The following is a 22,346-nucleotide window of genomic DNA, read 5'->3' as shown; positions in this document are numbered from 1 at the left end:
TCAGCCCTGCCCCTAGGAGCCTGTTTCGAACCGTCCTCGCCGTGCACTTCACCCCAGCTACCGTTTGCCATTCTTTTTGTAGGTCACTTGATGTCATCCTACGGTTGTTGAGTGACATTCGAATGAGTTGGCGGTCATCCCGGTCAGTGGAGAGTCGTTTTCGCCCTCTGCCGGTCTGTAGCTTTGTTGTCCCCAATGTCTGCTGCTTGAACTTGTTCTTATGAACCGCCGTCTTTGAAATTTTAAGGATGGAAGCAACCCGACGCTCACTGTATCCCTCTGCCAGTAAAGCCAGAACTGAACCCTTTTTTTCCCCACTCAAAACTTTCCTTTTCAACTCTTTTGGCATGGTCAATAGTTCTTTTTTTATTCCAATTACTTTCGAGGTACTACTAGCACGGTTTTTGCCACCCAGCTGGTCCTATTACAAGAGGATAGTGATGACCATAGCAGTGGTTTTTATACCTTTTCTCATTAAATTTTGGTTTAAAGATTTGGTTCAGGTGATCACCTAATCAGCACCTCAGAATGAGGTGTGCCTGTGTTGGAATTCTGGAATGGACTGGCTGTCATACATGTAGAGAATCTGATTTAAGAAAAATTTGCAGTGGTCTCTTAATTTTTTCCAGAGTTGTATATATATATATATATATATATATATATATATATTTTGTTTTACATTTTCAATGATTTAATTCATTGCTAGCTTTTCATTGACTCATAAACCCCAGTTTGGGGTTTTGAAAATATATAGTTTTTCATATTAAATTAAACATTTCAAGCATTTTAAGTAATAAATTAGTTAAAAGACTAAAATTCTAGAGCTGAAATGCAGAATTTAAGTCATAAATTGCCCACAAAAACCACTGGTGAGCGGCCTTGTCTGTTCTGATCAGTTTCCTCACAGAGTTCCTGTCATTCTTGCTTTGAGTTGTGGGATCATTTCACAAGGACTTTTTTTCAAGAATATCCAGCGAAAAGAGACATTAACAAGTTTACAGTGTAAACACTGGCGGCCAGCGAACGGAATAACAGCTCTAGCAAGGAAATGATGTGTGACCTCTCATTGGCAGGGAGCTATGGAGAAGCAAATGCCACGCTGACGACTCACCGTGTAGACGATGTTCCCCACGAACAGGTAGTCGACACTGTTGCCGTTGTCAAAAGGAGTGTCTGAAGGAACAAAAGGGGCGATGAAAGATACTTAGCAATTGACACACTCAAGCCGGAGTGGTCTACATGTGTGCTTGTGAGTGCTTGAGATAGTTACCGTGCTCCAGGACTTTGAGTGGAAACCAGAAGAGAATAATGGAGTGAATGAGAGCATTTATACAGTGACCCCAAAAGACCTGGAAAAGAGAAAGAGGCAATGAAAGAGAGAGGAAGGGAGGGACAGAAAGCAGGAACGGGAGAGGGGGAGAGTCAGTCAAGACAAACTAATGCCAAGATACACAAAGCCCACACAAACAGCTTCTCTGCAATTGCACAGCTAGTGTAATGTCCCCCAGATCACCCCGAAAACACACAAACACACACATACAAACACTGATCCTCAGCTATAAATGAACGACTGTCTTATTTCAGCCTCATGAATCTCATTATTATCTGGATGGCAGCAGAGCTTCTTCTTGCACTGCTGTTTATCCACAGGGAAATTACAAGTCAAACAACACGCTGACGTTGTAAACCACATCAGACCGTGATAATCAATTATAGCACAGGATGTAGACAAGCGTGGTGATAATAATCACACATAATCAAACAGTCACTGCAGACAGATTTATAGGTCTCATAGTATTTGTTGTGTCAGTATGAGTAATTTGTGACTGAAATTGAGCATTAGTTTTGACTACTGAACTCTTGGTGTACGGTACCTTAGTGTTAAAACCTTCTGCGTTCTGTGTGATGCGGTACAGCTGAGGGAATCGCAGCATGTTCTGCTGACTGCATGGCCGGTCAACTATCCCCAACGTGAAAGGAGGGAGAGCAGTAAAGATCTGAAACATACATGAACTTTCATGAAAGTATTGTAGTTTATTATATATATATATATATATATTTTTTTTTTTTAAGAAAAGGATATTTTTATTTAGCAACAATGATGCATAAATTGGTCAAAAGTGACAGTAAAGACATTTTTAAATGTTACAAAAGAATTATATTTCAAAAACATGCTGTTCTTTTAAACGGTCTATACATATTCTATTAATTTCTATAGAAGAATCCTGAAAAAAGTATCAAGATTTCCACAAAAATATTAAGCAACTGTTTTCAACACTGATAACAAGAAATGTTTCTTGAGCAGCAAATCAGCATATTAGAATGATTTCTGAAGGATCATGTGACACTGAAGACTGGAGTAATGATGCTGAAAATTAAGCTTTGCCATCATAGGAATAAATTACATTTTAAAATATATTCACATAGTAAACAGTTATTTTAAATTGTAATAATATTTCACAATATTACTGTTTTTACTGTATATTTATCAAATAAATGCAGCTTTGATGAGCATAATGTTTCAAAAACATAAAAAATGTATTTAATATATTTTAATGACACTCAGTATATTAAATACTTATTACACATTATAATTACAAAGTGGACCCTTTTGTCTTCTGATAAATAAACGGGTCAAAGATAGGCTGATATTGGCCTATCACTATTACTGAGAATTATCTTGACCATGTTGGAACTTTTTCCACGAAATTTGCTGCAGTGCATTCTGGGATTGTCTTTATGAATGATACATTTGATGCTGCCAAAGCCTTGTCAGAAGTGCACCTAAGATGCCTTAAAATTATGTATTGGTAGGCAGCTCAGATTTTTGAAACATATGAACATAAAAATAAGAGCGAGACAGAGACACACACACACGTACCACATTGTACAGGCCAATGCACCACCGTTCAAACAGGATCTGTCCAGAGAAACCATTTACAAATGCAAACCAAAGCTGCGGGTAAAAGAGGAGGAAGTTTGTTAAAAATACAGAAGTGAAGATAACCAATACTGTGATAAATAGATGGCACGAATAAGACGAGTAACATGGAAACCCTCTAGCAAAGTGCTTCGGACAACATCAAACTCAAGGCAGAGGTCAGTTCATACAAACAAAAGGCTACACACACACACACTCATACACATGTACACTTGCTATCCATCCCCCATAATGTCTCTGCTACGAAGACAAAGACATTCTGTGAACTTTGACCTTTAAAGCTCTTCTTTGCTGGAAGCTAATCCTCAGTAAGACCCCCAAAACACCCCTCTCCCCAAAATACACTGACAGATGTGCACAGACAATCGCATTCCAAAAATATAGAGACATCTAAACATTTAACCTTTACCCAGATCTTCCCATAACGCACACACCCACCCACATCAGCACACAGTCCGATACACAGAGGCCGAGTCCTCAGGGGGGGTGAGGGGGCATGTTTCTGCACCTGCTGCCATTTTAGGGGGTGGCACAGCTGACAAAAGCTCCACCGGACAGCATGGTGACCCTGTCAGTAAAGCTAACACTCTACCTAGCGCACACACACACTTACACAGCTCTCGGATGACAGTGTATCTGGTATGCAGTTTTGAACTGGAAGGACCCAGCCACTATAGATAGGGGTCAGCGGCTCTTTGTCTGTGCCTGCGAGTGTGTGTGTGTGTGTGATGGAAAGCAGAGACTAGTGAGGGGGCATCTCATTTATCACTGTCAAACACTTCCATAAACAGCTGCAAGCAGTCTACTTAATGTACGCAAGGGTGTCTGTGTGAAAAAAAAACCAAGCAAAAGGATCAGGGGGAAAAAAAAAAGAGTAAGCAAGCATGTTTGTGTTTGTGTGTGTGGATAATGGCTCATTAGACGACCCTCTTTAAAAAGTTTTCTGATCTCATTCCATGTAAGTACAACACATTCCAAAGGCAAAACTATGTTGTTCAAAGGAACAGTTTGCCCAAAAAGATAAATGAACAATTTACTTGCATTCATGTCATTCCAAACCGTATGACTTTCTTTTCGAAAATGCATAATGCAAAAATTAATTGTGTGTTTATAACATTATCTATTTAAAAGGTATCCACACATTTTGACCAATTAATTTCTGATTTTTTGATGATACTTGTAGCTGTTTGTGAAGGAACAAACCATTTTAAAAAACTGCATGCCCAAAAAGCTATTTCTATATGGTTTACAAGCACTACTTTTTTGGTTTTCAAGGTTTACAATTAGAGATCCTGCTTATCAAAACAATATCTTTATTATCTTTCAAATTCTAAACCAGGTAAATTGATAAATAAAAGTATACTAATAAAACAAACTGGTACAAATAAAGTGCATCACATGCAAAGTATGCAATGACTGATGAAGCCCTAGAACTTTCAGTGCATAGAAGAGCATGTCCCGGTCATGGGAAATTCCCTTAACCATTGAAAAGATACTATGACAAAGATATCGCTTTCTTCATTCAAACTGATTTTTTCCATTAATATATGATTGTCCTGAAGAATGAAAGCTGTATCATATACTTGGAAATATATGAACAACTTCACACTCATAGCCATGAGAAATCGCTCTATATTTATATTAATTTGCATAAAATTATTGTATTAGTTGTTTTTTTTCCAAAGAAATTATACACAAATTTCATAAATATTGTCTGTCAATAATTAAAGCACTTAATTATTCATGAATATGACTGTTTTCAAGGGTTTAAGGACTTTAAGTACAAACCCTGCATCTAGAAAGTTCTGTTCATACCTAACACAAAGCATGAAAAGAGCAGCATGAATCTTTCACGTGATCTTGTGTTTAAAAAAAAGTAAGCAAAAAATATGGGTTGGGAACATGATGACATATAAGGACAGAATTTTTATGTTTGAGTAAACTACCCCTTGAAAAGTCCCACACACACTTGATTGATATTATGTACGCACCTCTATGATGTACAGAACCACATTCTTATAGAAACAGTACAGTATACATTTGGTGACCCGGTTGTAACTCCAAGCCCCGTGAACCAGTAAAAGCTTCTCCAGGTATGAGAACTAAAGAGAAAGAGTTTGAGAGAAGAATTAGTTTGCCCGCAGGAACACATGTGAACCATTACTGCAGGATCAGCTACCCGGATACAACAGCGCTGTGGGCAGAAGACTGCTGTGTGTTTTGTGCTGTGGTAGTATAATTACAGTTTTAAGGATCAGATGCGTGTGTATGACCGAGTCACAGAATAATGAATTACATGAGTGTGAGTGTGTGTGTGTGTGTGTGTCAGACCTGAGCTATAGAGTAGTCAGATGAGTTGGTGGCCTGCATGCCCTCATTCCCGCTTATGCCAACTCCCACGTGTGCCGTCTGTATCATGCCTACGTCGTTGGCTCCGTCTCCGATAGCCAGTGTGATGGCCTTCACATGCTTCTTCACCATGTCCACAATCTCTGACTTCTGCAGTGGAGACACCCTGAAAGAAAAATATGACAAAAGTTAGTCGTTCAAGTTACATATCAGCAAACAAGCACTAAACAAATTCACATTTGTTCTTAAAAACCTTTTAGAATGTGCATCAATGAGCAATGTCATAAAATTGATGATGTCATCACACAGCAAAAGAGAAGTGTAAAGTGACCAAGGGATTCGGTGTCATGAACAATTTAGACCCCAAAGTGATTCAATTGTCTAAAAGAACTTTTACTGGAACATAATTCACTTTTAATGGAACAAAGCGCTCAAGCGCTTTGTTGTTGGAAAGAACAGGAATCATGGGGGACACCAGACACCATTCTTGCTTATCTACTGGGAAAATCTTATTAAAACTATAATTATATTTAGCTTCCCATTCATTGATAACCATATAAACAACACCATGTTTTTTCTTGCTTATCTACTGGGAAAATCTTATTAAAACCATAATTATATTTAGCGTCCTATACATTGACAACCATTTAAACAATTACCGCGTTATCTAGATAGCTTGCTGACAGTTCTGGAATTTAGGTCAAATATAGGCTATTTTGCTACGCATAAAAACATACAATACACTTCAAATGATTATTCATATAAATATCCACTACTTTAATGACAAGGAGATGCAGCTGTTGTGGGAAAAAAATGTATAAAGAATACCAGTCACAGAAGCAATCCTTTTCCCCTCCGCCATGTTTAAAGTTTATTCACAACTCGGGAACTTGGATATCAAAATGATCCCCAGTGGTAAATCCGACTTCAAAGGGCGTTCATGTCCAGTTTTTAACTAGGAAACTCGTATTTATGATAATTCTGTGAAGGCAGCATTAGCATACTGTACCACTAACCAATTAAGCCTTCTACCTCAGTCTGTATCTTAAACACGTTAAAATATATTTTTATACAAATATACAATTTCGCTTGATCCGGCACTACAAAAGGCTTCCTTTGGGATCCTAGGTTGATTGTTCCTAATTTGCTAGTTATTGTCATAACTATACACTCTGGAACCATAAAAAGCATCTTTCCTTATTGACAGCCATTCAACATTAGCTGTATATTCTGATGAAATATTTATGCCAAAATTATAGTACCACCATGTATTTTTTCCAAAATAACTTGTTTTGTTTTTTGGGACATTTACCAACGTATTTTGAAGTAAATGTGCTATGGAACACAGTATCAAAACATAAAAAAAAAAACATTTCAAGCAACTTTTAGTGAAGCTTGGAGACATGTAATCAGGAAGCTATTATTAAACTATATTCTCTTTCTCCCAATGGAAGGTGTTGGATGAGATTTGTATTTTAAAAGGAAAATTAATGATCATTGACACACATTTACATTATTCATTTAGCAGCTGTTACACAAAAATTGAGAAATGCTACAGCACAAATACTAAACCAAAAGGAGACCGTAATATTAGAAGTGCTGCAATAATACGTTTCAAAGTTGGCCAGAAAAGTATGAGCTAGTACAGACACGTATGATCTCCCTAATATCATGAGCATGGTATACTCATAAAAATCGAAAATCGAAAAGACAAATCCTCCCCAAAGCACTTTCTCTTGTCATTGCGTTGATCAATTCCACCCTTTTTTCCACTATAACTCTATAGCTCACAGTGAGATGGGGGGAGATCGGAGGCCGGAGGCAGATGAAAGGCGGGCTAATGTTCTCCATGGTGGAATTGAGCAGAAAATAAGAAGGTTAAAGCAGCTCTTTAAACAAACAGAGTGTGAACTCAGGAAACCGTGCGTGTAACACACACACACAGATGCAAACTTTCTCTCCAACACACACACATTTGTGCTCCTCTCTGCTGGTTGTCTGTGAATATGTGCAGTTCGGGACAGTGTGGGGGGTGCTGGAAGGGCTGGTTCAGTCGGTTTGTAGGGCCTTGGAGACCACAGTCCGGATATGGGCTTCATGCAACAGCAAGTCAATTACTCCCTCTCACAGATGGAAACACACTTTATTATCGAATCAGAGCTGTCTGAAGCTTACAGCACACTTATTTATATTCAGATTATGTTCAGATAAACATTTACAGTAATCAACAATGTGATGTGAATGACTGCATTGTCTACCTGTGTGTGAGAGTATGTGTGAGTGTATAATGACAGTAAGTGAGTCATTAGTTTGACATTTGCACAGAGCTCAGTATATTACATTACCTCTGCACAGCCTCTCTGTTCTGGGAGCCAAGCGCTTATTTTCACCAGTTATTTAGTCACCCAGGGCAAGACACAACCTTTTGCTTAAAGACGCACACACATGCACTGCCACACGCAGTACACACACACAAGCACGGCTGTTCAGTGCTAATGCCTGAATGAACACCCATAACAAATACAAACCCCAGAGAAGATCTCTTTAAAATCTTAAATGTCTCTCCTAGAAAACAATGAGATTATATGGAGAGCAAACTGAGACTCATGCTTATGACGTTCTTATTTTTTCCTAATAAAAAAACAAACCTAATAATCTTACATGTGTCTCCTCTAGAGTTTCAAAAAAGATGCATGTCTCAAACTGCTCAGATTAGCCAAGATAATAAAGTCTGCATTCCAAGTCGATTTTAATTTTAACTCAAATATTTTGCATCAAATTATTTGATATTATTTGATCTATATATACAAATATTGTACAAGCAGTACACTGTGTATAATACTGTAAAAATAAGTTAAAAAAACACACATTACTATATTATATATATATATATATATATATATATATATATATATATAATATATAATATACTAAATATTGTAAATAATATAAAGATTATTAAATAATCACATTTAATTATTATTTATCAACATACAATTGTATTGCCTCTGCTGATTCAGATGTCAATAATTTGTTCCTATTTTTCTTTCTCTTAAAAACCTGCATTAATTCGTCAAAGCTTCACGTGCAACATCTGAGCAATGACTTCTGGGTTTATCACTAGCTTGTTTATTAAGGCAGTGATGTTGATATATTTGTGGGGATGTTTATGTGTGTCTTTGTCTATATACCTGCAACATATGACAGCCTTGCAAGACAGCGCAAGGTCCAGGAAGGACTGTCGCACTTCGAAAGAGAGGGCGTATTTTAGCGTCTGTCCGTCTATGATGAGCGCCAACTCGTTCTCCTTCCTCAGAGAGTCGCCCAGCGAGGAGCAATGAGCTGTTAGTGTGGCCCTGGTAGCCTGGGGGGCAAGAAAGGGAGAAAATGTATAACCACACATACTAAAAAACCCATAAATATATTACACTACATTGTTCATATTTGTCATTTTTACAGTTTAATTTCTAAACCATGTCCATAGCTATATAAAAGTACTTCAATCCCTTCCTGAGAAACATGCCAGCACACATTTATTTCTCTAACACTACACTTCACGCTCTTCTCACGCACACACATGGATCACACACACATATCAGAGCAAGAGTGCAATGCCAAAGGAAGTTGAAGGGGATGTTTTAAGTGGTGTCATTGGGGCTGTTAGCGCCACAATCTCTCTCACACACACACACACACACCTGTTACACATCATCCTGTCACCCGAGACACTCTAAGCCCTTAAAGAACTCGAAAGCATGAACTGTTGGCCACCAACAACTTTATATGGGGAGAGAGAGTTAGAAATATGATAAAGGATGGAGGAAGGGAAGAAAGAAAAGGAAACTTTGTCAAGAAATCTGATGTTAGCTAGTTCGCATTTTATAAAAACAACAGATGTCTATGGTATGTCCGCATTTAGATAAGTAGGCAATGTGTGAGATGAAAAGACATGGAGAGATAAAAATTGAGAGCGTTTATTGAATTGTGGTTGCAGGCGGTTTTTGATTGAGATCTTGATAATGGGGACAGAATCACTAATAGAGAAAACAAACATCCTTCATTCTGTAACGAGAACCATGTGGACGACGCAGCACGCAACAAGGCACGGCGCTGGCGGCCACACACGCATACACACACAAACACACATGAACGCAGCTGCTGAAGTCTCTGTCAGCGCTACGACAGCCTTTGTGCAACACAGAGAATGAATTCACTCCATACTGCCAGCTCTAATCAATATCTTGCCGAAACGATTGACTTGCTTCAAAACTTAGTGAGCTGCCTACATAAGTAGGCATTATATCTGTGCTTTAGATGCAAAGACTGTTCTAAAAGGCAGGAAACCTAATTATGTTCTCTTCTAAGACCCACTGTAGCAATAAAGGCAATCCCAGAATGCACTGTGCTGTCCTCGTGAAAAAGAAGTGCGCTTAATTGTAGTGTACCTCCAAGTATATATTTAAAAACTGTACTTTCAGATAATACAATATTAATGAAGTAAAAGGAAACTTAAGTACATTTTCATGACTGTTTCTTAACACTTCAATACAGTTTTAAAAAATGCCCTTTGAAAATGTAAAATTAAAAGTAAAAAAAAAAAAAAAAGTTTAAAGTACACTTATTTTTAAGTGTTGACTAAAAACTAAAGCACATGCAAAGCACTTGATTATAATTTTAAACTGTAGTGTGTTATTCGATATTACATTTTAATGTTAATATATATTTTAAATCAATTCAAAAGTTAAATTACAATTCAATTTAAATACATGGTATACACGTTTCAATAGAAATTACATTAAAGTTGATTTAATTACCATGAATGCTTGACAGTACATTTGACAATAAACTTAAACCATATTTCAAAGACAAATTATGAAATTGCATATTAAGATGCAAGTCCTAAAGTCCTATTTAAGTGGGAAAATAAATAAATAATTGCATTTAATCTAAATTTAAACTATAAAATATTTTATTTTAATTGTAAATAAACATGCATTTAAGTGTTAAAAAACTAAGTGTTTAAGTGTTAAAATGCCATTTATTTGGCATTTTAAAAGATATACTTATCTTTGTACTTGTATAAAGATAAGTATATCTATGCAAGTACATCATTTCCATAATATGTACTATTTTTAAAAGTATGCCAAAGTGAACATCTTTTTCACAAAAGTGAGCTCAGTGGAAAAAGCATCACTAAAATCATATTTTATTTAATATTTGTCTGTATTTGTATGCTTATGATGATTATTGAATCGTTAGCTTAGCAACATGCTAACATCAATCTCTATTTAAACTAATTGCAAGTTGAGTCTCATATGTGGATGTGTGGTACGCAATTTATGTTTGTGTCTATGTAGAGCATTCCAAGATAGATAGTTAGGAACTTCTGTTCCCTCAGAAGGCAGCTGTCTATGTAGGCAGTAGAAAGAGAAGCAGCTCGATAGGTTTCGGAACACCGTTTATAGCGGAGCTGAGATCATCCATCAAGATTCCTGAGTAACTAGAGCTCATCTCCTCTCTTCAGCTCAACCCGAACATGTTTTGCCTGTGTGTGTTTATCTTTTCATTCAGGAATTCCTGTTTGCTTTCACCTTTCCCAGGAAAACATGAGGGGAAAAAAACAGAAACGTAATGAAAGAATTAAGACTGATTATGGATCAACTGAGTGCTGAAAGTGTCTCAGTGTGTAAACAGTGGCCTAAGAAAACTGCTACTGGTAATTCATTACCGACAAAATTTCCCAGCTAACTCAGTTTATTATTAAAGACAGCTCTCTCTTTTCCACTCTCTCCATTAGACACTCACGGCTGCTTAGATTTAGTATTAACTTCAGACAGGACGTGTCAATGTGTCTCTCACCAGGGTGTGATTTTAGGGACTAACAGGACTGTTTGCACATCTTATTTATTTAACAATTAAATGACCACATTAATGACCTTCTAAATCTTTGTGTATGAGTGGGTGCGTGGGTTTGTGTGCGTGTGAGCAATTAGCTTTGCGTTGCAGTAAACATCCTAATACTCCAACACAGAGGTGCTAATAAGCCTGAAGAACGTGCCAGTCAAACCTCTAGCTATCACGGCTGCTAGCGCTGTGTCCATGGGAACCGCCAACAGTCACTAAATCTTAATCCCTGGGCAAACCAGAAACCACACACTGAACACAGAATTAATCCTCCATTCATGCAAACTCAAGCCATACAGTTTCACTCTCCATAACCTTGCCAATACTTTAGGAAAGGGGTTCCTGAGCAAACTTTCAAAATTCCTGCCTGAGCAAACTTCCAAGGGGTCCTCAAGATGAAAAAACAATTTACTGTACCACTTTATTTACAAAATATGAATCTCCAATGCACGTTCACACAATAAAGTCTGCTCTTGCGACAACAAAACATGCACGCATCGTGGTGCTCTTTTTATAATTATTATAATTTTGTTAATCGAGTGGTACTTTTTTTTTTTTTGTGCGCAAACAATGCACTCGCGTCGTGAATTAAACCACTGGAGTCACATGGATTACTTTAATGATGTCTTTACTACCTTAACTAGCCCTTTAACTCTTTCTCCGCAATTGACGGAATTTTCCGGCTTTCCATGTTTTCACTGTAATACAGTAGGTGGCGCTATGGCATCTTCTGAAAGATTACTGAATCTCCTGATTAAAACACATGTGAACGAAGATGCAGAAACATAAGTAAGCAGATGCATATGTAAAGTAATGCCATCACCAACGTTAAACAGCATATAAATCAAAACTGCCAAATGTTACTGAATAAAATGTCGACTATATTTAGGGGTGTTGATGGACTCGATCTACTCCAACTGTGCTTTGATCATTGTTCTGAATCTGATCAGGATGTAGTCTTTGACAAAAAATGATAAAAAACACTAAACTCTTTAGGCATTTTATAAAGTGTACACATATGAATACAAAAGGAATATCCTCCCAATATATTTTATTCACAATGTAGACAAAAATATTTGTAAAAATCTTTCCTTCACAAATGACTTAAACAGGGTTCCCACACCTTGGTTAAATTCAAATTCAAGGACCTTTCAAGGACTTTCCAGGTCCAATAGCCTCAAATTCAAGGACTTAATTTGGGGACACATTTCAAGTGAGAGCAAGGTTACATTATGTTACACTTGTAAGATACATTGTTACAGTTTTGCGCGTGTGAACATGGCAACGTACAACACAAAGTAACTCACGCAACGCAACGAGTAAATGCGCGTAACTAACGTAAATCAAGCAAGCTAGTGTGCATAGGCCACGAAGTGTTGACGAAATAACATTAGCGGACCGGAGGGAATAATATGTCATTTAAAGAAAACTTCTTGCACAAAATAAATTCAAGCACTTTCAAGGACCAGTATCTATGCATGTTTATTTTCAAAAACTTTCCAGGGCCTTGAAATCTTTTTTTCAGATTCACAAACTTTCAAGGATTTCAAGGACCCGTGGGAACCCTGCTTAAAGTAATGGAACTTTTGAATATTGTTGTGGACAGTGCGGGGCCTTGGAGTAAATAAATAAATAAATAAATAAATAAATAAATAAATGATGCAAGACTAGTCCTTTATGAATAATTAAATAAAATGGTAAAAATTTACAATAAGGTTGTTAATGTTAATTTATAATACTACTGTTCAATATTCATTCATAATACATTAATGTTAATATTTAAAACATAAAATATACTACAATAAAAAACACATTAGTATATGTGTAACGTTCATTGTTAGTTTGTGATGCCTTATGCGTTAACGAATGTTAATGAAATGAACCATATTATAAAGTGTTACCACTAAAATATTTTGCAAGCAACATAATTATTCAATTGTATTATAGTAGATGTTTTACGCTCTTAAAAGAGGGAAATGGCAAATCACAAATGTCAGTGTCACTTTTCTAAATAAAAAAAACCCATACTTTTTTTAATGTGTAAAAGTAAAACAAAAATATAAAACTTAACTCTAGTTTTACATACAAAAAAAAAGGTCTAATTATTATTCAGCATATTTAATGAAAGATTAGAACATTACTTAAAATAAATGGTAAATAAATAAACAATATGAAAGACTAGTACTAGTGTCTCCCAAATTGTGTGGGACTCAGCCATGTGCTGAATAAGTTCAGGTGGTGAAATGTGTTTGACAGGATGGAATGAGTGGACAGACACTATTGGACAGCTGCTGGTGATGCAGTTTCATTGTTATTCTATAATTTCTATCAAGACCTTTTGCTAGGAACTCTTGCGACACTCTAGAGAAAACTAGAGTTTTACCCATTAAGGACTCATTTAGACTCCAGACTTCCCCTATTTTGGATGTGCTGTACATTTTTCTATGTCATTCCCTGACAGATATCAAAAGTGAATGTATTTCATGATCCAAGGTAAATGTTATTTTCTGTATATCTTTGTGCTGGGAACTGAATAGAGTACATGTTCTCACAAACACACATACATTTATAGAACACACTACTGTACAAGCGCGCACACTCACACACATACTGGGGCTTTGTTGTGTTCTCAGGTTCCTGCGAAAGGGATCTTATCACATTTATATTTAGAATAGAGAGAAAGGCCCCTTTGGTGTTACATATCACAGATCACATTCTCCATTCATAGAGAAATCTCACACACAGACACACAGACACACACACACACAACACACACACACAAACACACAGTTAGTGAGACATTAAGGGCAACTGCTGTGACATATGACAGGTCACCTTATCTGTTCAATGGCAGTGTAGCATGGCAGTTGTGTCATAAACAGCACAAGGCAGCGAGGCCTCTCTCTCACACACACACACACACGGCTTATATTAAAAAAATCCCAACCGACCACAAACTTTTGAACGGTATAATTGTGACCCAGGACCACAAAACCAGTCACATGGGTCACAAATTTGAATTTGAGAATCAAGCATCATTTGAAAGCTGAATAAATAGACTTTCCATTGATGCATGGTTTGTTAGGATAGGACAATATTTGGCTGGGATACAACTATTTGAACATCTGGAATCTGAGAGTGCCAAAAAATCGAAACATTGAGAAAATCGCCTTTAAAGTTCGCGATTGTGCTGTATTCACTCACAAAAATAAAATGTTTTATATATTTACATTACAAAAAATGTATGGACCATGATCTTGACTTAATATCCTAATGATTATTTGGCATAAGAAAAATCGATAATTTTGACCCATACAATGTATTGTTGGCTATTGCCACAAATATGCCCGTGCGACTTGTGACTGGTTTTGTGGTCCAGGTTCACATATATAAAATGAAAGCCTGTGCTCATAATACTTTTATTACATAGGAACTTTTTGAACATACAAGAGGCTTTGTAATAATCTGAATTAATCATGACTGAAGATTGCTGTTATTGTAAAGGCATTTTTTTATTTAAAATACCCTCAGAAATTGCAAGTAATGTTCTATCCTTTCAATAAATGACGTATAGATTACATTGACAATACAACAATTTCAATGAGCTTAAATGAACACTGAACTTGTATGGCAAGAGAGAAACTTTTTTAAAGTGAAGCTCTAAAAAGGACAAAAAAAAAAAATCCCCTCACAAGGTTTCGACATAAAAAGAGTCGTATGAGCCAATTTTTTAATGGTACTTTTAAGTTGTTTTTGTAGGCGCTATGATCTGTCATTGTATAGCAATAGCTGCATGAACCTTCAAAAATGTCTACTTTTGTGTTTGACAGACAAAATAACCTCATAACAGGTAATTGGTATAATAAATGGTAATTTCTTAAACGGTAAGAATCTTCATTTTAGGGTGAACTATCCCTTTAAATGCCAGAAACACTCCCATACCTATAAAACATAAACAAAGTGGATGCCTGTAATGTTCTGGCCCCTAAACAATGTGCGTGACAGAGATTTCGATTACATGTCAGCCGTCTTGCGCATGTGCTGACCTCTTAGTTCTGTGTTTAATATTCATATTACACATAGGGATGAGGAAAGAGGAGCACAACCTGTGTGTGTGTGTGTGTATGATTAATGACGACTACAGTGAGCATGTTTGTGTAAGTCATGTAATGCAGGCTGTGTGACAGCAAACGTGGAATGCAGCCTATCAGAAAGATCAGACAGACAGTGTGTGTGTGTGTGTGTGTGTCTGGGAAAGTAAGAGTGAATATGTGTGGGCCACGGAAAGAATATGCACGACAAAGGAAGGAGGCAAAGAAAATGTTTGGATAAGAATAACTCCATGTGTGTTACAAGGACACCAGCTGTCTGAATGGGACCGTGTGTGTGTGTGTGTGTGTGTCACAGCAGAGTGACAGATGGAACTTGTCACAGAGTCTGAGTCAAAAGCCATCATGTTTACCCAGGAGGCTTTGCTGGCAGAATTTGTTTTGACGAGATTGAGCGCCAAAAGGAGATCGCGTTACTCCTCACTCGACACACACACTTATGCTCGAACACACTCTAATGCACACCCTGTTCCTGTAAATCTGGGAGCCACTGACAGACGGAGGAGGAGATGTGTGACAGGAGAGACCAAGAAAATTGACCAATCACACCATCAACAATGACGAACTTATTTGTGCATTATATAGATGACAGACAGAAAGAAAGGAGGAAGACATGAAGGACCGTGATGTGTTGGCCCAACTGTGCGTTACATGAAACGGCAGCTGACACACACACACACACACACCAACACACTACAGCTGTGACATTAGGCTCACCCCAGCAGTGTCTGAAGTATTGTGGGTTATTTTAAGAGCTCGATAAGATAAGAAAGAATTCTTTAGGAGGTTTTAACCAAGACGATAACCGCCCATCTCCTTAAAATGTCAATCTTTTACTAGTGGCATAAAATGTCCAAAAAAAAAAGCCATTAAACACTCATTCAATAAATCCTATAATGTAGTTGGACAATTTTCAAAAGTACAATATTGACTACTGCAAATGGCAGCCCATTAGGGGCAGAACAAAAACAACACTATCATTTATTAATCACCACCCATTACAACCACAACATCTTGTTGCTGGGCCATAGGCTTCAGATTGAGCCTAATGGGACTATTCACATTGAGCCTGAATTTTCATCACATGTTTTTGACATCAACAAACAAGTCAAATGAAAAGACCTGGCAAGTAATACTGATAAAATGGGAATGGTTAATATGCCCTTATAAAATATATAAAGTTCTGGATGCTGATTGGTCAATTCATCCTAGCAGCTGCGCTAAAACATGTGGAGTAAATAAAATGCGCCATTCTATATTTATCCGTTTGATCAGGATCAATATTTTTTTTTCCTTCTAATATTTTTACTGGCCCCACCACAAAAGAATAATACATTTGTATTCTTAGAAATGCATTTTTATATTTGCTAAAAAATATTTATATCTATTTAAATTGTTCTATTTACACTACAGTTTCAAATGTTTTAAGTCAGGAAGATTTTATTTGAAAGAATAATTGATACATTTATCCAGCTTTTATTCAACATTTATAATGTTCCAAATCATTTCAATTTTAAATAAAGGTTCTTTTGACATTTCTTTTCATCAACGAATCCTGAAAACAGTGCATCACTATTTCCACAAAAACATTGATGACAAATTGACAATAAGAAATGTTTTCAAGCAGCAAATCAACATATTAGAACGATTTCTAAAGGATCACGTGACACTGAAGACTAGAGTAATGATGCTGAAAATTCAGCTTTGCCATCACAGCAACCATTTTTATTACATGCAACATTCGGCACTTGTGCAAACTCATGCTTCTCATCTGCAAATGGATATGAGAGTTTAAAATAAGCAATTTGATGCTGGGGTAACAATACCCTTCAGCCATAATTATATTTACAATTATAGCATGGCCTCTTAAAGCCTCAATCCAACAACAACTGAACATACTGTTTTCATTTTACAAACAAAATTACTGGAATCAAAAAAGAGCCAAAAATCTGCCAACTGTATTTTTACAAACCGTTATCAGTGTTTCTAAACAAGGGGGGGGGAATTAAAACGCATAACAGTCATCCTGTTTCTTCCTGGGAGCTTTTGCTTCCAGATCTCTGCTCAGTCTGTGTGTGTATGTGTGTGAGTGAGTGATGCTCTGCTGTCTGGCCGACTGAGAGATCTGAGACTTTACAAGCTCCCTAGTATGACTATCTTTGCCTGGAAGTAATTAACCTTGTGTGTGAGAAAAAAAATAGAGGAGCGGACTAGTTGTCCTACAACCGAGTAGAGGAAAAATAAGGAAAACATTATAAAAGAGATTGATAGCTAAAATTGATAGCTATTATAATTCACCTTTTAAAACTAGATTCATAAGCATTCCTTAAAGCATTCTTCCTTTAAAATCAACCTAGGGGACAGAAATGTTCTTCTAATTAAAGATACACCTGTGTGTGCTATTCAGCTTTTTCTCAAGTGCTTAATGAGTGAGCTGCGTCCCAATTCACATACTATCCGTCCCAAATAGTATTCGAAATTAGAATTAGTGTGTCCCAAATCGTAGTATGTTGAAATGAGTATTCCAAAGATATCCGGATGGTCTACTTTTTCCGAAGTGGAGATCCCTGCACACTCTAACGGCTAATGTTCCCCACAACCTATTGCGCGTTGGACGAGGATTCGATTAGAACTACAAACAAGAATAAAAAGTGTTAAAAAGCTACAAACATGACGGATGTGCGAGTCCGACGGTTAAGTACAGAGGTTTAGATAAAGGTGTTTGAGTGATTCATTATCAGTATCTAACCTGACGAAAAGACTTTTATTCAATGTTATCCACGTTATATTTAATTTGCAACAGCATTGCGAACTTTTGTAATAATACCTTTGGTCATTAACTTTTAAATGCATCATTATGCAAATTGCAAACACACAAGGAGAGCTCTCCGCATGAGAACTACTACATTTCTCTCCGAAACGGCAGGAAAATAAATTATATTTTAACCGTGACAAGATGATTGACAGGGCAGTTTAAACTGTGACAGCATGCACATAACTATGTCCCAAAGCTTGCCTACTCTTCTGTTACACACTCAAAAGTATGTCATTTTTCACAGCACATATGATCCATCATGGCTTTCATCATGTACAGGTGAAGGTAATTAAAGTGTCTGGTGTCATCATTGAGAACAAGAACAAAAAGACACACACTTTCTTCACCCGTCCACACCCAACGTCCTCCAGAGACAACACACACACACATACACGATATGTACTTACATCCAGGGAATCTTCATTGACGATGATGAGGGACATGCCATGTGACACCAGCTTACAGGAGTAACCTGAGGCACAGAGGAGGGTTACAGTAGAGGCGTTACACAAAGCCACACATACACACCCCAACAACAACTTAACCTCTTTGTATATCTGTCATTACCCACTAATGCCTGTCTGCTGTCCAGTGCTTTATCTCCAGTCTCACCCAATTTATTTTGAGCTGTCTGTCTGCAGCGCCCGCCTGACTGCCTGTCTGACCTTCCTTCCACATCTCCATTAATCTGGGAGTCTGTTTGTGGGTTTTCAATCGGTGTCTGTTTGATATTGTATTCTGTCATATGTGTGTATTTATATATATATATATAATATGTCAATTATACAAAAAGTTTCCTAACAAACCAGAAATAAAACATGTAATATATTAAAAAGAAAAGCTTATTTTCCAGTTTTAGTTTAAAAAAAGGTGTCTTTTTTTATGCTGAGCTTAAACCAGTCTAAGGTGGTTTGCTTGTCTGGTTTCAGTGGTTTAACTGGTCTTCTTGCCCAGCTGACAAGTTTTTTTTGCATAGGACTAAATGTTTAAAATTAACCTGGGAGCTGCCATGATTGTCAAACACCCACAACTGCAAAACCATGTTATAATAACATGTCTGTGACCAGTGTTTACTGAGCTTGATGACTGATGATCCGAAAATAAGTTGACTATTAAAAAGAACAGCTGAACACCAGATCACAAATAAAATATATAGTTTAAATTGTTACTGTTTTTATGTTTATTTCACCAGGAAAATGTGACAACATTAAGTGTAACTGGGACATTAATTTACATTTGATTTTTATATACACACCGATATTGATGGCCGTCTCCTGCTTGTCTCCAGTCAGAACCCAGATCTTGATGTCGGCCTTCATGAGTGTTGCTATGGTTTCCGGGACTCCCGCTTGCAGCCGGTCTTCTATCGCAGTGGCACCCAACAACAGCAAGTTCTGAATTACAAAGAGATGAATGAAAACAATTGAAAGAGGAAGATGGAAGAAGAAAATTGGACTCTGAATTTAACTGGACAGTATTCATTTGATTAGATTACATTTATTGGTCTAATTATTAATATAGTCTTGTTTCTGGAAAATATCCCACATTGTGTGTTTGATCAAATGTTTATGGATGATTTATAGTGTAAAATTATATGTATTTAAATTCAAACTAAAATTACAGCAGAAAATAAAAACTATTTTCATTAATTCTTTGTTAAATTTCAAATTCTGAATCCTGTTCACTAACTTCAGAAAATGAACTGGATTATGATGCAAGGGTGTTATGGGTGATGTACTAGGGTGTTACTTGCTGACCCTAAAGTCTTCATTATATCCTGGTTTCTAGATATTGACCGAGTTCTATGGGATTTTTAAATTCTAATTTATTCTCCACAGGCAAAAATCCTGAGTCTGATTTCTTAGAAAAGTGAACTCTATGAAAAGAAAACCTTTCTACTAAATAAAGCCAGGTAACACAACACCTCAACATCTTTCACACCTTCTCACTCCATCTGCTCTCATTTACTCCTCTTCAACTTTTACCATTTCTTATCCAATTCTTTCTATTTTCTCTTTCCCTCCATGTATGTGTATGTAAGGGAATATTTGTGGAGTGTTTAGTGTATTTATGTGTGTGTGCAGACGTAACACAGCAGTGTTGTTGTTGACTCTGGTTTTATGGGGCTTTTGGCAGACCGGTGCAGGTAATTATCCTCACTGTGGTATACCAACCCGTCCTCAGACTACTAATCTGGGCCAGAGCCCTGAAAAGCACACAAAACCCAACAAACTGGATTTTCACTGCTCTATATAACAGCGTCTGTGTCCTGGGGCTTAGATCTCTGATCAGTAAGTTCCAAGTTTTGCAATACTGTGTAATCCGGCCTGATGGGGAGTCAGTGAGTTAATAGCTTGTAGCAGTTAATGAGAGAACAGCAGAGTACCACCTTCTGCACAATATGAGTTCATAGCTGTGAAAATGTAATGTTACGGTGCCACCTGTTGACCAATAAAAGCACTGCAGTTGAAGCACACCCATTTACAATCTCAGCATCAGACTCTATCTATCTATCTATCTATCTATCTATCTATCTATCTATCTATCTATCTATCTATCTATCTATCTATCTATCTATCTATCTATCTATCACCATTTCATATCTGACTCTTGGTGATTCTATGGCCATCTCTTGCCATATGCGACAGACAGTCCATGAATTTTCTTGCCAATTATTCCTAACAAATATAAAAGATATCATTTCATAGTTTTGCTCAGTTCTGTCTAAGAGGTCCGATTTCAGATCTACACCGTGTGTAACAAAATGTGGTTCATCTATGTGAATCAGTCCTGTAGTAAAAAGGCTGGATTGGTGAGAGTAAACGCACACTATCTCTCAAACAATCCTTTGATCAAATATAATAGCTGTTCTCTAGTGATAAGCATGGCATATATTATGCACCTTCTCTATGAGTTCGTAGCATTCCTCCAGTTTCTGTGCCCTGTCCTTTAGCACAGTGCTGATACGATTGTACTCCTTCAGCCATTCCTGATACGCCCCCTCCTCAAGGTCCACATACGCAAAACAAAGTGTCCGTAGCCCTGCGCATGCAAACACAAACCAAAGTTAATCCAAAGAGAAGATAAACTGTGACAAACAATGACAGGCTTGAGAAACTCTTCACCTTCTGTGGCAAACTGCTCCAGATGGGCCAAAGTTAGGTCCTTATATTGTGACGTCTCATTCAGACGCTCAAAAATCACATTGTCCTGTAATACATGCATAGCATCATTACATTGCTATGGCTTGTGTAAGCTTTAACATCATAAGGAATGATTAATTATGTGAAACTAACAAAATATGAATGTATATGTAGTGTAAACACTACCATTCAAAAGTTTGGGGTCAGTAATATTGTTTTTAAAGAAATCAATACTTTTATTCTGTAAAGATGCATTAAAAAAAAATGACAGTAAAGACATTAATAATGTCAAAAATGTTTTATATATTACTGTTTTACTGTATTTTATGAGCTTAAGAGACAACTTTTTTTTTTTTTTATCTTACCAACCCCAAACTTTTGAACATTACTGGACATTCTGTCTCCACGCTAATTATGTGGTTTATGAAACACTCACCGCTCCCTTGCAATAAAGTCGAAGTTTGCCTGTAGGTGTTCTGACAATCACTGACATCCGTTTGCGATTGCTAAAAAAAAGAAGAAAAAAAAAGACACATGCATTGAAACACAGCAATGTGTGTTTGTGATGTTGCATGTGTGATGGTGTGAGAGTTCACAGCTGTTTCCTACCTGGAAAATTCTAGTACATTAAGAAGCTCATATGTCTGTTCTTTTTCTCTCTGAGAAACAAACACAATAAAAAAGCACAAATTTAATACAAAAACATACAAACAGTACGTTTTGAGTTCTTATTATTAATGGCAAGAAAACACACACTAACCGCTTCTATGATGACTGAATGTGGTGTTCGTGCAGTAAAAACAAAGCCCAGACTCTTGGCACCTTTAACCAGCGCTCCTTCATCTGAAAACACAAGATTACGGAAACATCAGTCAAAAGTCACCAAGGCTGCATTTATTTAATGACAAAAGCACAGTAAAAACAGTAATATTGTAAAATACCAATTCAAAATAACTGATTTCTATTATATTTTAAAATGTAATTTATTTCTGTGATGGCAACGGTGATTTTCCAGCATCATTACTCCACCAGTCTTCAGTGTCACATGATCCTTCAGAAATCATTCTAATAGGCTGATTTGCTGC

The 22,346-nt window shown here is 36.9% G+C and overlaps 1 protein-coding gene across 8 annotated transcripts in view; it reads right to left on the bottom strand.

Annotated features, from left to right (window-relative positions):
• atp8a2 (ATPase phospholipid transporting 8A2) overlaps positions 1-22,346 on the bottom strand; it is a 60,980-nt gene that overhangs the window by 14,019 nt on the left and 24,615 nt on the right. For all 8 annotated transcript variants that reach the window (XM_084399055.1, XM_084399056.1, XM_084399059.1 and 5 more), the window contains 14 exons: positions 22,022-22,104; positions 21,871-21,920; positions 21,698-21,767; positions 21,244-21,328; positions 21,021-21,160; positions 19,374-19,512; positions 18,526-18,590; positions 8,482-8,654; positions 5,273-5,456; positions 4,933-5,043; positions 2,882-2,956; positions 1,875-1,997; positions 1,271-1,349; positions 1,112-1,173 (listed from right to left, as the gene is read on the bottom strand). In XM_084399055.1, coding sequence (XP_084255181.1) covers positions 1,112-1,173; positions 1,271-1,349; positions 1,875-1,997; positions 2,882-2,956; positions 4,933-5,043; positions 5,273-5,456; positions 8,482-8,654; positions 18,526-18,590; positions 19,374-19,512; positions 21,021-21,160; positions 21,244-21,328; positions 21,698-21,767; positions 21,871-21,920; positions 22,022-22,104 — 1,439 coding nt within the window. The remainder of the gene's footprint in view (positions 1-1,111; positions 1,174-1,270; positions 1,350-1,874; positions 1,998-2,881; positions 2,957-4,932; positions 5,044-5,272; positions 5,457-8,481; positions 8,655-18,525; positions 18,591-19,373; positions 19,513-21,020; positions 21,161-21,243; positions 21,329-21,697; positions 21,768-21,870; positions 21,921-22,021; positions 22,105-22,346) is intronic.

This window comes from Rutilus rutilus (genome assembly GCF_951802725.1).
Source record: "Rutilus rutilus genome assembly, chromosome: 24".
Classification (NCBI taxonomy): Eukaryota; Metazoa; Chordata; class Actinopteri; order Cypriniformes; family Leuciscidae; genus Rutilus; species Rutilus rutilus.
The sequence above is the reverse complement of the archived record's forward strand: the minus strand, read 5'-3'. Positions and strand labels throughout refer to the sequence as shown.